Source organism: Taudactylus pleione, unplaced genomic scaffold (genome assembly GCF_031769625.1).
Source record: "Taudactylus pleione unplaced genomic scaffold, aTauple2 ptg000106l, whole genome shotgun sequence".
In the NCBI taxonomy this organism is placed as follows: domain Eukaryota; kingdom Metazoa; phylum Chordata; class Amphibia; order Anura; family Myobatrachidae; genus Taudactylus; species Taudactylus pleione.
Window position 1 is genome coordinate 641,551 of NW_028284508.1, and position 18,273 is coordinate 659,823.

General features: G+C 44.6%; 1 protein-coding gene across 3 annotated transcripts in view; it reads right to left on the reverse strand.

The window, feature by feature from the left end:
* Nucleotides 1-18,273, reverse strand: part of DUS2 (dihydrouridine synthase 2) — a 141,577-nt gene that overhangs the window by 112,782 nt on the left and 10,522 nt on the right. For all 3 annotated transcript variants that reach the window (XM_088470897.1, XM_088470898.1, XM_088470899.1), the window contains exons 4-6: nt 14,544-14,635; nt 4,875-4,918; nt 2,662-2,722 (exon numbers count right to left, since the gene is read on the reverse strand). In XM_088470897.1, coding sequence (XP_088327023.1) covers nt 2,662-2,722; nt 4,875-4,918; nt 14,544-14,635 — 197 coding nt within the window. The remainder of the gene's footprint in view (nt 1-2,661; nt 2,723-4,874; nt 4,919-14,543; nt 14,636-18,273) is intronic.

An 18,273-nucleotide genomic window follows, 5' to 3' on the forward strand; every position in this document is an offset into this window, starting at 1 on the left:
GCGCCGATGGAGAGGTACAGTAGATCTGCGTAGCACACGTGCAGAGGCCAATCCGGTGCCACCAGGATCAAAGTGCCTCCCTCCAGTTTGAACTTGCAGAGAACCTGACGAATGGATCATAGGGAAGACTTAAATCAGAGGGAAGGTCCAAAGAACCGTAGGGTATCTACCAGGAGTTTCTGGATCCCTCGTGCGGGAGCAGAATCTCGGTAACTGACTGAAACGAGACTCCATCATGTCGATATCCGGCAGGCCCCAACGGCGGACTAGGAGTTGGAAGACGTCTGGATGCAGCGCCCACTGCATGAACGCCCTGACGAAGTCCGCTTCCCAATTCTGAACTCCCGGGATGTAGACTGCGGACAGAGGCCCTGATTCAGAGCCGGTCGCTCTGACAGAGCGCTCGCTCTGAATCAGGGCCAGGCTATTTTTTTCCAGAACGGCCTCCAAGCCGCTCGCATAGCTGTGGGTGACCACCCACAGCTATAGCGAGCGGCCAGGAAGATGGTCGCGATGGTAAAGACCATCGCGACCATCGGGCTTGCGACGAGACCCTTGTGGTAGGGTCTCGTTGCCGCAAACCCCAGAGAGATTTCGGCTCTAACAGAGCCGAAATCTCTCCCACTGACATCACTCGTGAGGTCAGTGGGGCCAGCCCCAAACGGAGGCGTTCACATGGGAACGCCTCAGTTTGGGCAGCCACTCCCCCGGTCCGCCCACCAAAGGGGGCGTGCTGTCACTCAACATCGACAGCACGCCCCCTTTGGTACGAGAGCCGGTGCGATGGATTGCCCGTCGCTATCCGGGTCTTGCGCATGCGCACGACGGAGCCGGCTCTGTCGTGCGCATGCACTCTGGGCCACCATCGACCCAGTTGCGAGCGCTCAGCGCTTGCGACCGGGTCTGAATCAGGCCCAGTGCTGGAACATGATGCTCCGCCCAACTAAGAATTCATCTGACTTCCTGAATGGATCCCTCACTGCGGGTGCATTGTCTGACTGTACCTTCACTGGACTTCTCTGAAGGAAGTGCTGTGCCTGACAGAGCCCTGTACATGGCACGTAATTCCAGGATGTTGATGGAAAGTTGGCTCTCCCGAAGTGTCCAACAGCCCTGAAACGTTAGGTGACAGGTTACCGCCCGCACACCCGAAGGCTAGCATCGGTTGTAAGAAGGACCCAGTCCTGGATCCAAAGGGGCATCCCTTGTCCAAATGTGAGTGTTGGAGCCACTACAGTAGGGAGAGACGTACCTCCTGGGGAAGAATGAGAATCTGTGTCTGGAGGTTTGGGCGAGACTTGATCCGTTGCCTTAGAATGACCTTTTGGAGAGGTCAGGAGTGGAATTGACCATACTCCACCTTGTCGAACGTTGAGAACAAAGACCACAGAATCTGCATGCACGGATGTATGGACACTCGACGTTGGCCTAGAAAGGTGCGGATTTTGGCTTGTAAGGTCATGATCTTGTCCGGAAGAAGACTCTCTGAGCTCTGGAATCCAATAAGGCTCCCAAGCGGATCATCTCCTGGGACGGCATTAATTTCAATTGATTATCCATCCGTGGGACTGTAGAAGCTCCACTGACAGATGGATGCGATCTGTGAGAACTGTTGGAGACGAGGCCAAAAGAAGCAAGTCGTTGAGGTATGGTAAAATTCGGATGCCCTTGCAGTGAAGATGTGCTGCCATTACTGCTATGACCTTAGTGAACACATGAGGGGCCGTGGACATACCAAAGGGTAATGCCTGAAACTGATAACCTGAGAAAGTGTTTAGTAATCGGCCCATATAGGGATATGTAAATATGCATCCTGGATATCCAACAATGCCATAAAACACCCCAGTTCCGAGGCTAGGTTATGGACGGCAGGGACTCCATGCAAAATTTGTTCAGGTGTTTCAAATTGAGGATGGGTCGAAAAGAGCCATCCAGTTTCCGAATACAATCCTCGTGAGCCTCTGCCTTTTCTGGCTGTGGAGGAAGGCTGGTGAAAAAGAACTGGGAAAGCAGACGCTGTAGAAAAGTGAGAGAGTAGCCCCGAGACACAACATCTCTGACTCAAGCGTATCTCACGGTCTGCATCCACACTGACAAAAAATGAAGAAGCTGGCCTCTCATTCTGAGGTCCCCGGGGAGGAGGATGCTTTACGGTAATGTTTAAAATTATTATGCTGACACAGTTACAATGCTTTAAATAACATTAAAACAGTGTCAGAATCTTATCGATATCACACTGTTGACAGCATTTACATTTACAAACTAAACAGTAGCAAGTATAACAAACTAGTTTAATGGACCTAGCAGATGAATGGAGAATCTGCATTTCAGAGCATAGAATTTACTGAACGGCAGCCGAGAGTATTGGACAGGTTTGATAATGAAACGATCCTACCAGCTTTCAGCAGTTTTTTGGCTGTTAACAATTGTCAGATCTGTCATTTAATTGGCTGATCTGAACGATCATTCAGTTTAAGGCCAACTTAAACTATAGTTACCAACTGTTTCAACTCTTTACTGCAAGTCTTACATGTGACCAGTGAAGCAGTCGAGGGTTTTGACATACAATCTATTCAACATAAATTATACTTAGATTGATAATGTGTGATGAACATAACTAATGGTGTAGAAATACAATATGCATATAATGCACATATATACCTTGGTGGAATACTCCTTTGGGCAGCCCATGTTAATGTCAATAGCAGCAACATCATCTTCTCTACATGAAAAAGAAGAAGAAATGCACAGATTGTAATCAATAGCTTACACAAAACTTTTTAACCCCAAAAATGCTTTGTAACTTTGAATGGCTATTTAAAACAAAACTACAAACATGTTCCAGCATTATATTAAACCTAGAACAAGGTTATAAAAATGAAATGGTTTGAGGCAGTTTAGAAAATTTTATATAGCAGGAGTCCTACCATTATGTTGTGAAGATACAAGTACAATACATTTTCATTTAATGGTACGAACATAGTGTATTATGTTACTGCGGTCTATATTCTTTAAATGGAATAAATTGGCATCTTTAGATTACAGATGTGTCCCCATGACCTATTGCCGCGACTCGGCTTGGGCTGAGCATCTTTTGCTTGAATATGCATCTTAGTTACAATACGATGCGACAAAACCGCTTAACGAGACTGTACTGATTAATTTGATATCTGTGTGCGAATAAGTCTGAATCTGTATACGAAGTGCTGCAATGCAGCGGCCACAGCTGTCTTTCATGTCAAGTTCCATTTGTGCTTCATCTGAGACTTTGTACATATTTCAAACTAATTGCTGTGTGGTTAAAGTAGGAGCCTGCGTCTGCGGTACAAATGAAATCAAAGTTTAAAGAAAATTAGGTGTTTGAGGACTCATCAGCAACTTCTACGGTTGCTCTTTATCTGCACTCCACATTCTCAATTCAGTGATCACTGTAGATCAAATCATATTAAGGTTTTAAACATTACTCCAGCATCATAAGTGCACAGCAAGATTCATTTTTAAAAGGAGCACTCAGCGCAGTGTGGGCTTATTGTCGGCCAGTGCAGACGCTTGGTAACAGTTTGTTGGACTGGATACTGGCTGACGAGAATCCAGCACAAGAACAATGCAGATCAGCAAGGCCATAAGTGGATCACAAAGCCGATGTGGGTTGTACACCCGGCTAAAGTGGGAAGACACTGAGATTAGTCTCTCTCTAGTGGATAAAGAATAGAGGAGCATAGCTCAGCAGCACAACTGAGGGGAGTTGAAGTACTGCAAAACCTAAGAGGTGTAAAAGTTGCAGTCTCAGCACAGTGTGGGTTTTTTGATGGAAGTAACCTGCTCAGTACCAACTTAGGGTGGCAGCTGCTATTTGACCTGATGCAGGGCAGCAAGGATCAGCTGTAAGGCAGTCACAGAGCAGCGAGGAGTGGCAGCAAGTGGAATGAGAAGTTGTTTTCTGCACCAGACAAAAGAGTAGAGATATTGGCCCTCATTCAGAGCCGTACGCTCTGAGCAGAGCGCACGCTCTGAATGAGGGCCGGGCTCCATTTTCATGGAGCGTCCTCCTGGACGCTCGTATAGCTGTGGGTCACCACCCACAGGCTATACGAGCGTGCATTGTGATGGTCGCGATGGTCGAGACCATCGAATTTGCGAGCCGGAGTCTGCGGTTGAGGTTTTCAACCGCAAGCTCCGGAGTGATTTTGGCTCTATCAGAGCCAAAATCACTCCCACTGACATCACTAGTGATGTCAGTGGGCCGGCTTTTGACGGGAGGCGTTCCCGTGGGAACGCCCCCGTCAGGGAGGCACGCCCCCGGCACGTCCACCAAAGGGGGCGTGCTGTCAATCAACATTGACAGCACGCCCCCTTTGATCGGACACAACGAGCGAAGGACTTTCCTTCGCTCGTCGCGTCTGGCGCATGCGCACGACGGAGCTCCCTCCGTCATGCGCATGCTCAGTCCATAACATCGACCCACTTGCGAGCGGACAGCCGCTCGCGAGTGGGTCTGAATCAGGCCCATTGAGCTTAGACCCTGTTACATAGAATAAAGTAAAGAGCGTTTCTAATTGAATTGTGCAAGCAGTTCTGAATTTGTAGGCAAAAATTACTACGCAATAAGCACAGAAAATTTATATGGGACTTTACAGCAGGAACGCGCAGCTAACTGAATCTGTCCTTATGGTATCATTCACACAGCTTTTATTAATGGATGAAATGATACCCAGCACTTGTATTTCAGCAAATATAACAAATGTTGAGTATTTATGAGTACATTTAAAAAGGTTTCTATTGTGATTGATAAGTAGTAAAATATGGGTAGAAAAAACCTTGCAATTATAATAAATTCTGCATTTAAAACAAGAACAAACTTGCATTATACTCACATAAGTTTCGCAACAGCTAACGCCCTATCTGCATCTGACGTCCCCTAAAGGTAAAAGTAAAAAAAGTAAGAGTATTTTTCTTGAATATTGTTGGTAGTTAAGGATAAATCAGTTGTAAAACACAAAGAAATGTGCATGAATTTCACACTCTATAAATGCTATTTAATCACAATAAATAAATCACAATATTAACTAGACTTTCTAGGAGTCTAAAAGGCAGATTCAATTTAGCGCAAGGCCACGTTGCAGATTGGCATGATGTGCTCTTGCCTATTATGGCACAGAAAACATTGCTTATATTTACTAGATAATAAATGAGCAATACTTGTTATCAGTAAAATCACATGGAGACATCATGCAATTCTCCAACTGGATCTCAAGCTTAAGTGAATCTGCTAATAAGAAACGGGCATACTGTAGATTAAAAGTAAGCTGCCGCCAGTGTTTACTATATTAATTACTCAAACCATTCAGCTCACCACCTTTATTACAACACTAGGAAAAAAATTATCTATCCGCAGCAAATCATTGATTATATCATTAAGTTTACAAAATAGAGTGATGTCTTGTGTAGAACAGCACCAATAGATGTCCAGGGCGCTAACGTAATATTCGCTCTAATTTATATAGGATACAAAGAACGATAAGAAAGAGACTTTCATTTAGAGGTGCACTAGTCATATATAAAACATTTATGGATACAAATTTAAAATAAGTTTTACTGCATTCAACTAATATGCTAGTGAAGAGGTTCCCAAACTCTGCCATTACAGTCCAGGTTTTAAGGATATACATTCTTGAGCACAGGTGACTTAATTACACCTTAGTCAATTTGATTTAAACATCTGGACTCAACCAAGCACATCCTTAAAACCTGGGCTGTGATGGTAGAGTTTGGGAAAACTTATGCTAGTACAAAAATTTCTTAAACTCTGTCCTCAGAAACCCAAAACAGTTTGTTTCCTAGGTCTTGTCACAGAATCACATGTGAAGTAATTAGATCTACCTGTGTATCTTTAAAAATGTCACTTGTTAGGGGAAAGGTGGGTGTGGAGGTCACCAGCACTACAAACTAATATACTTGACCAAATTCTTGGTGTACAATAGCCTATGCTCACTGAATGAAACACAAAAATAACGTAACCCCACAATATCAAATACAGGGGTTGGGTGCTCCTAAGGGGTAAAAATTCAAATGCAGGTAAGAGAGAAAGAGAAAAGTACTCCTATAGTAGGGGTACACTTCCCTAGATAGCACTAGTTAAAACAATCATCTTTATTAATTTGCTTTAAAATTAGGGGTACAGTAAATAATCTCAATAAGATAGCGGAAAAAAAAATAAGGGGACAAAAAGGAAAAACGCACAGAGGGGCACAATGAGTTTAGAGATGTAACTTTAAAATCTAGAAATACCCATCAAATAAATGTCTTAGAAAAAGCGTATAAAGAGTCAAAAAAAAAAAAAAAAAAAGGAAAATAATTGTGTAACCAATAGTAAAGGTGTTGGTTGTGTGTACCCTATTGGGAAAAAACAAGGCGAAGATATATCTCTGGGTGAAACGTACATCTTGGACCAGTGAGCCACCATTGTGCGCATTAGGACACGGCGGACCCAACTAACCACCATCAAACTGATACACTTCACCTTAGGGATTGGTCCCCTGTCTCATTTCCCTGAGACATTCCTGCACTGTCTTACAGACATCAGGGCTGCCAGGGTTATACACGGCGAAAGGACTTTACCACTTATCTATATTACGGTTTTGGGACCACCCTACAGACACGCTCACCTGCTGGGCACTGTGTATCACCACACACAGCAGGAAGCAGCACATAGTAAGTGTTTCTCCCATACGTACTGCACTGTCATTCTTTAATAAGGCACTCTCATCAGCTGTGGGCTTAGTTAAAAGTGCATCTGCTCTGCCTCTGGTATCAGATCCACCACCAAATTCACTCTGAAAGCAGATGTCTGTTATCTAATTCATTCTACCAGATGTGTTTGGGGTAACCACTCACACACTATTACATACCAGGAGTATATCGTGTGCAGTAGCCATTCCCTTCACTGTCTACTGGAAAATTTTTCACTATTCTTCTCTTTTACTATATGTACAGGGCGAGATTACTATTTATGTATTACCTTTTTCACACTGCCATCAAATAATTAGAGTTATGGTATAACATACCTTAGTTAACGCTTTTTCTTAGAGGTCCATAGGGTCCACAGAATCTACCTTGGGGTATGTAGTTGGAATGATAAATTGCACCAAACAGCTTACAGCTTTGAAGCTCCCAGCACTGGTCCTCCTCCCTATATACTCCGCCCTCAGCCACAGGCATTCAGTTTGTAAACCAGCTTAACGGCAAAGAGACGGAAAGTGGAGAAGGAAGTACATTGCACACAAGAAACACTCAACTTTCAAAGAGGGAATCAGTGATGCGAAAAAAGGCAAAGAACAGATCCCAACTGAGGCCAGGTGCGTCACGGTGGGTGCCCTGTGGACCCTATGGACCTAGAAAGAAAACGCTAACTGAGGTATGTTATACCATATCTCTAATTTTCTTCTTCAGGGTCCACACGGTCCACAGGATCTACCTTGGGGATGTCCAAAAGCAGTTCCCTTAAGGATGGGGAAGCTCCAGCGCAAAGAAAGCATCCTGGGAGCAAAAGTATGAAATGCATAGAATTTGATAAAAAGTATTGACGGAAGACCAAGTGGCTGCCTTGCACAGCTGTTCAGCCAAGGCGCCATGTCTAACCACCCACGATGGTCCCATCGTGCTGTGCGGTCACCTTGTTTGGGACCTGAGAAATTGTCGCACGCAGCCAGCGAGCCAAAGTCTGTTTGTTTGCTGGCCAGCCTCGCTTGTGAAACCCATATGACACAAAAAGTGAATCTGATTTCCTGATGGAGTTGGTATGATCCATGTAAATACGAAGGGCTCGAACCACATCCAGGGAAGATTCATCTGTAGACAGGTCTGAAGACTATAAGGCCAGGACTACAATCTCTTCATTTATATGGTAATGGGAAACCACTTTTGGAAGGTAACCCACTTTAGTACGGAGGACAGCTCTATTTTGATGAAAAATCAAATATGGAGAGCGACATGACAGTGCTGCCAAGTCAGAAACTCTGCGAGCCAAGGCGATAGCGAGGACAAAAAGTGTCTTCGCTGTCAACCATTTTAAGTCCACAGTCTCCAAGGGTTCAAAGGGAGCCATCTGCAATGCCCTGAGAACCAATGTCAAATTCCACGGTGCCACCGGATGGACAAACGGAGGTTGCAGCCGAAGAACCCCCTGCGGGAATGTTCTGACATCCGGTAGAGGGGCAATTCTGCATTAGAACAAAACTGACAATGCAGAAACCTGAACTCTCAAGGTAGCCAGGCAAAGACCTAAGTCTAATCCCGCCTGAAGAAAAGAAAGTATTCTTGAGACCTTGAAATTCTTAGGATCATATTTTCTGTGAGAACGAAGAAAAAATTAATGCTAAATTCTGTGATCGATGCATGTGGAAGCAGGTTTCCTTGCCCTCAGCATCGTCTGAATCACAGAGGCCAAAAAACCCTTGGCCTTCAAGATGGCAGACTCAATAGCCATGAGGTCAAAGCCAGCCAAGGTAAATCCTGATATAGGCAGGGACCCTGCATTAGCAGATCTGGCCGTATAGGCAGTGAAAGTGGACTGTCTATGGATAGACATGTCAGATCAGAGAACCAATGCCTCCTGGGCCAGGCAGAGGCTATTAGTATTATCCTGCCGCCTTCCTGCTTGAACTTTATGACAACTCTTGGGAGGAGGGAGATTGGAGGAAACAGGTATGCCAACCTGAAGTCCCACCTCTCCGCCAGAGCATCCAAAGGTGGCTGAGGGGTCCCTTGCTCTGAACCCGTACCTGGGGACCTTGTGGTTGTGACGTGATGCCATGAGGTCTACGTCCGGTAGTCCTCACTTGTCCACCAGAAGTTGAAATACATCTCGATGTAGAGCCCATTCTCCGGCATGTATATCCTGGCGACTTAGGAAGTCGTTGAGAACACCTTGGATGAATATTGCCGAGATTGCTGGAAGATGGCATTCTGCTCACAGCAGACTTTCCGCCACTTTCTTCATGGCTGCCGGACTTCGTGAGTCTCCCTGATGGTTAATGTAGGCCACTGCTTTCGCCTTGTTGGACTGAACCTGGACAGGCCTGCCGTGTAGGAGATCCTGCGCTAGTATGAGCGCCCTGTGCACTGCACGAAGCTCCAAGATATTTATTGGTAGGTGACTTTCCTGATCCGTCCACCTTCCCTGAAAGGTGTGATGACCTGCCATTGCTCCCCATCCTCGAAGGCTTGCATCCATGGTGAGGAGTACCCAATCCGGGACCCATAACTGACGACCCTTGTTTAAATGAGTCGTCTCCAGCCACCAAGAGAGGGAGAGCCAAACCTCTGGCGAGATGCGGATCATCTGAGACTTTATCCGATGATATGGACCATACTAATGAGCCAGAATCCAATTCTGTAGGGACCTGGAGTGGAACTGGGCATAAGCCACCATGTCGGATGTGGATACCATGGAGCCCAGCACCTGCATTGCCAAGTGAACGGACACTCTTTGTTTGCAGAGAAGACTGTGCACACGAGACTGTAGCGCCACAATCTTGTCTTCTGTTAGCAGAATCCTCTGTCCCAGAGAATCCAGCAGTGCCCCCAAGAGCACCATTTGCTGAGTTGGAAAAAGAGAAGAAGACTTTTTCCAATTGATTATCCATCCGTGCTCTTGTAAACAGACAATAGTCAGTCATTTGCAAATGAGATTGTGCGAATATCAGGAGGTCGGCCAAATATGGCAGTATCCTGACTCCTTGTCGTCTGAGATGAGCCGCCATTATCTTGGTAAATACCCGAGGGGCTGTGGCCAGACCAAAGGGTAGAGATTGAAATTGGGAATGTTGCTGATCTACCGTCAATCTTAGAAAGCCTTGGTGAGATCGTGCAATTGGAACATGCAGATATGCATCCTATATGTCCAGGGAAACCAGCATAATTGACCATAGGGTTTCCATACAGAATTTGGGCACATGGATGAATCTGTTGAGAGGACTTCAGATTCAGGATAGGGCGAAGCGACCAATTTGTTTTTTGAATCAAAAATAAATTTGAATAATAACCCCTTCCCTGGTGAGTCACAGGAACGGGGACTATGACTCCCGATTTCAGGAGGGCCCAAAAAGACTCCCGGTAGGCCGCAGTCCTGTCCAGGTATGAAGGAAGGGTTGCACCAACGAACCTCTGATGCCTCAAGAACGTGATGGCGTAACCATGAGAGACTACCTCTCGAACCCAGGCATCCGCAGTTGTCTAATACCAGGCCTGGGTGAACTGTAAAAGTCGGCCTCCAACCGAGACCCCCCAGAGGGAGGCCAGCCCCATCAGACAGCAGACTTACCATCTGACTTGGAAGCAAGACGTTTGTTTGACCAAGATTTCTTGGCCTGACGTGTCTTGCGGGAATGACTGTCTAGAGGAAGACTGACCTTTTGCCCTACCCTGTGGACGAAAGGACCAAGTTGACGACTGCCTAAATTTAGGGGTAGTCGTAGATGGCAATTCAGCAGACTTCGGTCTTGTCAGAGAAGTCATTATGTCATCCAGCTCTGGTCCGAACAGTACCTTCCCTGTAAAAGGCAAAGATTCCAGAGCCTTTTTGAACCCTGCATCCGCCTTCCAGGTTTTTAGCCAAAGGAATCTTCGAGCTGCAACCCATGTTGCAGAGACCGCGTCAATGACCGCGTCCCCCATATATACAGCTGCGTTTCACATCTGACAGAGAAAAGACTGCTGTTCTCTGGTACCATCAGGCATAGTACCTTCCAGAGAGGTTGTCCCTTTTTCGATAGCTTTAGCTACCCAGGCTACAGCCATAGCTGGTCTGGTAATCGCTCTAGGTTACGAAAACATTGATTTCAATAATTGTCAAGTTTTCTATCTGTAACCTCTTTTAAAGAGGATGCTGCAGGAATGAGTAAAGTAGCGCTCCTGATCAACCTTGTAACATGAGCATCTATTGTTGGGGGAACTTCCCAATTGTTACACTCACCAAGTGCAAATGGGTATCTCGAGGTTAATTTCCTTGTAGCATGGAAATGCTTACCGGAGTATTCCATGCTTCAGACATGAGATTTGTCAGTTGGTCAGACTGAGGGAAATAATACTTAGCCACCTTTTGACGCCTAAAGACCGGAGCCTTGGCTGTCAGCGGAGCCTCCTCTTCCTCTATACTGAGGACAGATCTAACCGCTCTCACCAGAGAGGGGACATCCACAAGGGGCTGATGATCTCACAGAGTAAGACCCAGAACCCTTTATCAGAGTCTGATGAGGAGTCCGAGTCGTCGTGAGGCAACAACTGATGGGAACCTCTCTTATGCCCCTGCTTTACCGCCACTGGTCTATCTGCCTGCTGAGAGGCTATAGACGGTGGCATACTCTGACTAGAGTGAGCAGTAGAATTAACCTAACCAGAATTCATGGAGTGCATACATATAGAAGGATGCAAATGCTGTGAACACCCCATAGCAAGAGGAAATACCGCAGCAGGAGCCCGCGCATCTGCGGCTTTGTCCACTTAGTGCGACAAATCCTGAGACCAAGCGGCCACTCAGGGTGGCTCTAGTGCTGCTGCAGATGTTCCGGATAGAACAGGTAGCCGTTTACAACAGTTACTACATAATCCATCCTGGTTATCATCCTGCTCAGACAGGCCTGCCAAACGAGAAATACATGATCTTAGAGTGTTCTCCCCAGAAAAATTTCCAGCCGGGTGGCATCAAGAAGTAGCCGGGTGGGGGCCTTCGCAACAAAATGTTTTAAAACCATTTTTTAAACAGCCCTCAGATACTGGCCCCTATTGCAGGCTACATAGAATATATTTTTATACAGCAGCTCCACAGATACTGTCCCCACTTGCAGGCTCCCAAACACTGTCCCCACTTGCAGGCTCCCAAACACTGTCCCCACAGATTTTTTTTATATTTTCAGTTCCAACTCAGAGAGAGTGGACGCAGGTCTACTCTCTTTAATCAGTTCAGGCGACTGTTCCCGCCTTAACAGTGCGCCCGTGCTTTTATACAGGGGGAGGGATCTTTGCCCTCCAGTCTGACACCGCTCCTGCACTGTGATGGACAATGTCCCCTTGCCCCTTTGCAGCATCCTCTGGCCGGCACTTACCCGCCCCAATGCCACATCCCCTGCCAGGAACCTCCCTCCACCCAATGCAGCGTCCCCTGCCCGGCACCTCCCCCCCACCCCAATGCGCCGCGTCCGTGGCAACAAGGACACCTTAGGGTGAACGTACGACAGGAGATGTGGCACATTGGGATGGGAGGTACAGGTATAACTGACAGTTTGGAAAACAAAAGGCAGTACAATACAGCATCTAGCATTAAAGTCACATACAATGCATAAATACGCACAATTGCTAATGCAAATGGACTCTGAATCAACTAACCAGCCCCGCACGGGTAATGGTAGGACATAGAGTGCTATATACCAGATCCAAAGGAGAGGTATACAGGGAGACAGACCAACCTCTGAGACCAACAGCTTCAGCAGTACACACACACACACACACACACACACACAAACGCTAACTGCGAGCGTCTCACCACAAGGTAGTCAAATATAGCAAACCAGACGTGGAAATCCGTACCGGAATTTGCGTCTGGGTTGGGAGAGGAGCAGCCGGGGGAGAGCCTATCTCCCCTAAGCTGCGATTTTGACAGCACTGGTACGCTGGCCTCATAGTAGTAGACGCTAACTAGTGCACTGTAGTGCGTCTAATACCCGTCCCCGGCGACAGACAATATGCCTCCGGCTGTCTTAGTGAGGACACGTCACATGAGGTCTTCACCCGCAGCTGCACCCGATGCGTCTCCTACCCCAGATGGCAGTACTGCCGCACACGATTCCCCGTGAGGAATCGCTTACCTGTCACCTACGTGACCCGACTGCAGTCCGGACCACAGCCAAAGCCGCTAAGCTAAGCCATGCTGAGGCCCGCCGAACTTCAATGCATATAGCGGTACTGGTGTTTCGGCGTCAGCAGAGGTAGAAGAAGTCGCAGTACATGCGTCATTAGCGGCGCCAGGTACCGCTAAACTCATAAAAGAAAAAAGTCTGGGACTGCCTAGGTAGTCCCGCTGTATAACAGGTGCGTCTTGCTGCGCACCAAACAAAAAAACTAAATACCTGAGGGCAGGGTATATAGGGATGAGGACCAGTGCATGCTGGGAGCTTCAAAACTGTAAGCCGTTTGGTACAATGGATCATTCCAACTATATACCCCAAGGTAGATCCTGTGGACCCTGAAGAAGAAAACCCGGGTTATTGCACTGCGAAAGGGCACAGTTGAGATCAACTCGGGTAACAAGCAGGGTTGAACATGAGTTCAGCCCGGCTCGCGGTGCAGTGTGAACAGGTAACCCGGGTTGAGGCGACCCCGAATCATTGCAGCGGTGACATCGACCCAGCATTATTGCCGGGTCCGGCCGCCGGTCTGAAAGGGGACTCAGCTGGATCGCACCCAGGATAGAAACGTGTACAAATCCCAGGTGCGATGTGATTTGTGATGTGAAAGGGGTATAAGTTACCCAGTAATGGTTATAATACCAGCTACACTGTGAAGATACATGAAAACACTTAATTAGAACGTTGCTGTGTGAACACAGCTAATGAATACTATGAATACAATGTTACACAGTTTTTGAAACTGGTAGATTGTGCTCTGTTTCTATCCACATCACTGTGTTTTCAACTAAAAACTCATGAGACAAATGACAATATTGTTTATTGAATGAAAATTTCTGGAGACAAATCACAGTGTTTGGTTCCACTACAGATATATTTTTGCAGCCGAGTTCTATGAGAGAGATTATGACACTATAAAATTGACACATGTTGTGTATATATGCTTTCTATCGCCTCTGTCTGCAATATTTTTTATATTACCATATATTCTAAAAGAAGTTGTCCTATATACAGTATAGTAGCTGGGTGTAATATACAGGACACGGTAGTGTCCCATGTTTAATTATTAATATCTGAATTATAACAGATTTTTACCCACTCTTTGTTTCCTAATTTGCTATTTTTGAAAAGGAGAGGAAGCTCTGTCAAAAGCAATTTATTCATACTTAAGATGCTGAATAATACCATTTAAAAATAAATATTTGGTGCAAGCAAGTTTGTTAAAATTTGTCAATTTATTTTATTACAGCACAACAAAAAAGAAAATCAAGCAGAATAACAGCCGTGTTATTTAACCTAAATTTGGAAACAAAATGCTCTACAACCACAACTTACCCAATCATCTTTTCTAGACTACGGGCAAAATTGACTAAGCGGTGGGTTCTAAACCCCACTTAGTCAAATCAGGATTGCCTGGCGGTTTGGCGGCGGTTTTGCTATGTGCAGATTTACTAAGGATAACACCGCTGCAAAACCGCCGTCAAAACACATTTTAGAATAGACTAGAACAGGGCTGTCATTTAGAAACTGCTGCAAAACCGCCAGCAAACCCCCGGGATTTAGAACAGAATAGAACCCGCCGGGGTTTACAACCCGCCGCTTAGTCAATTTTGCCCTACATCTCAAAATAAGGAAGGCTCTTACCATCTGGAAAACAATATGGCCTTTCTCCCTTTCACAGGTCTGAAAAATTATTCTCTCTGTGGGAGCCACGTAGTCCACTGTCTGAAGAACTTCTGGAGGAAGAAAAAGAAAATGTGTTACTTTAGTATAGCATTTACATGTACAAATGATTGATCTGTAACATTCTGTATGGAATGTTCCAATTGATCAAATACACAAATTTTACAAGTAATATTTTCTTCTTTCATGTAAACCAAAAATCTATACATATAAGAACTTAAGGCAACGTATGTAAAATTAAAATATAGGATTAACAGAATTACAATTAGAACTATGAGCTCTACGTCGAGCATAGCAAAAGTTGTATGATTATAACATTACACAACTCTAGCCCTCTTTAGGCTTCCTCAATCCACTTTGGGTTGTAATGACGACAAATCAGGATTTTGTCTGAGAAATGAGCAATCTGGCAGACTCTATTCTGCTACTTTCTCCAGCAACCTAAATCACACAACTCAGCGAGGTGGTGTCTTGGGAAACTGGGACTAGATTTATAGGTAATAAATTAACATGATAAGAAGTGCTGAAATAAAGGTGAGCTCATATGAAAATAAGTATTTCAGTAAACTTTATAGTCTACCTTTGGGTGAGTTTTTAATTTTGTTTTGGCCCTCAAGCTGTCACATGCCGGACCCACTGTCTGGCTGTCACTTACTGGACCTGATGATTGGCGCTCTCTCCTACTACTTGCTACCGCCCACCTAGCAACAGGCACAAAGTATTTCTGGGTACTGTACTTCTGACATTACAAGAGTGTCTGATTAAAATCAGGATGCCTATTTTAGTTCTACTTTGTACATGTTTCAGTCTCCGAGCTCCCAACATCTTACCTCTTTCCTGCCTCCCAGTATAGTCTGTCTTTCTGCACTGCAGACCACAGCTTTTTGGATTCCTATTTAGTTTCCCGATTCGGTACCTTGCTTGAGTACTTATATTGCAGGCCTCGGCTTGTTCAGACTGCTCTCCTAGCTTACAATTTGGTAGTTCACAATTCACATGTGTGTCAGACCACAGTCTACTTGACACACTTTCTGCCTGATGACTCAGCTCCAAACTTTCCTCCACTACCAGCCTACCACAGCAAGGGGCAATCTCTGGGTTGTGACCTGCTGACCCACTGCGGCAAAACCCGATCCTCCTTGTGAAGTATCCGTGCTGAATGCCAAGGGCTATTACACACAGCGGTTTTGTCCAGACAAAAAACTTCCACTGAAGTTAGACAACGGTTAAAAACCGTCCGGTTCTTTTTGCCGGACGGACAAATCTGTTGTGTGTGAAATAGCCCTAAGGGGTCCTCTTAGACAGCCTGCCTTAGTTTTGCAAGCGCTTAGCTTGGATGGTGACAGGGAATCCATCATCTTCAGATCATACTGCGTGACAATGGAGTAGCTATGGCCTTTGCAACATTTTTTTATAGCAAGTCAGATACCAAATATATTTTTTTTAACTTGAGGCTTGGAAGGAGGAGGTAAATATTTGTTTGTTCTATGTTCTCACTCAAACTACAGCACATTATGCTTTCTTCAGACTCTACATGCAGGCACCAAAGCAGCTACAGCACAGAATGAGTTAGCAATTACAATGTTCCCTTTAAAAGCATTTGCGGCTTTAAATGTAGTGTCTATCTCGCTGAAATCACAGGTCATTAAGCTGGGTACACACGTTTACGATTGCAGGCTGATCGGGGAAAACTGTCCCGATCAGCCGTGCAGTCTGTCCCCAGTGTGACCCCGTCAGCCGCGTACACAATGTGCAGACATAGGACAGTGTGTACGGGCTTCTATGGGATCGGGAGATCAATCCGATAAATATTAAACCATACATAAGATGCGACCTCCCGATCCCGACCGTTGCAGGAGCGTTAAAAGCAGTTTATCGGCCAACACTCCTTCATCGGGACAGCATACACACCTATACAATCCAACGGCCGTTCTCTCGATATTGGATGAACGGCCCGATGATTGTATAGGTGTGTACCCAGCTTTACATTTGGGACAAAGCTGTGACAAGGTTTTTGAGTTTAATCGTTAGATCTGTTCACATAAGCTGAATGTAGGAATGGTGCATCCAGAAGGTAAGAGGTAAGTTAATACTCAAACATTTTAAAAGTCTATTCTATAGGATAAAAATCTTTTTTATCTACTATATAAAAGCGAAAATTTGTCCTTCTGTCTTTCTATACAAATGCACAGTTTACAACCCACGATCGTGAAATTTTACATACGAGCGTATTAAAACATGGCAACTAATCGAAATTAATTACTGTTAATTTTTAATTAATTAAAAAACACAATTTTTACATAGCATTCGCCCTCTACAGGTCAGGTACGGAATTACAAAAGGATTTAGCTCATCTACTATTTTTTCTTTTCTATCTTCTCTACTATATCAAAGCGAAAATGTGTCATTCTGTACTTCTGTCTTTCTATACAAATCCACAGTTTACAAGCGAAGATCGTGACATTTTACATACGAGTGTATTAAAACACGGCGGAGGCAACTAAAAAAAAAAATGTTATATCGAAATTAATAACTGTTAAGTTTTAATTAATTTAAAACCACAATTTTTGCTGGACACTCATTGTGGGGCCTCACGTTATATGGGTAGGGCCTCGGAGCAAGCATTGTGTTGTCATGTTTAATCAGGATCTTAATGTTTATTATCGAAGAGAGCTTTAGCAGGCTTTGCCAACATTCTCAGCGCTCTGACTACACCAAATTACACAACAACATTTACTTCTTTCTTCCAACTGTGTCAAAATGATGACTTTGCAAGGACCCTGCTGTACTGTGAGCTGCCAAAATATTACACATAGAATGCTTCTCCCAAAGTTTTTCTGCGCAGAAAACAGGGAGACGATGTAGATGCTAATCCTGGTATCAGAGCAACAGAAGCTCTTGGCCGTGTTTACACTGTACATCCTACAAATTTTTAATGCTTCTATCTCCAAAGTTTGCTTTACACTGTTACAGGTCCTACTTCCTTTGAAGACCTTAGGACTGTTGATGGGGAAGTTTGTCACACTTTTCGTGAGGCCTGCCTAAGGAGAGGTTGGTTGGAGGATGATGTGTTAACAAACATTCTTAAAATCCCGGGCAATGCCGGGTACTCCAGCCAGTCTTTGATAAAGTGCACTAAGTTCGAAACGTGTTGGACTTTAGGGTAAGGAGGCTTTTCAGCCATGACTAACCTATTCCTGCACTCACCGGCTTAGAAGTGCAGAAAATATTGGAAAAGAGCTATAACATTATCGCTAATCAGCAACTAATTTTACTGCTTTTAATACTATTTTTGTTTTATTGGTTACGTGTTGATACAAGCTAACATATTATTACTACAGTAAACACACCGCTTATTTTTCACAACAGTTCCATTAACAACCAGTGCAGTTTCGGTCTCCATAACCAAATATGACATTACTCCTAGACAAATGGCTGCTTAACCACTTAAGTGGCTAATATTTTTTCCAAAAAACACCCAATTGTCAGGTTTTTTTTTTTAATGATTGAATTAGGTCAAGAACATTTATTTATAACTTATCCAACACAATTTTCTAAAAAAAAAAAATTTTTTGAAACACAACATTAGTAATAAAATACAAATACTTCAAGACTTGTCATACTTTACAGTAACAAAGGGCTATAAAACACACAAAGATGATCTTCGCAATCATGATATGAAATATTGTTG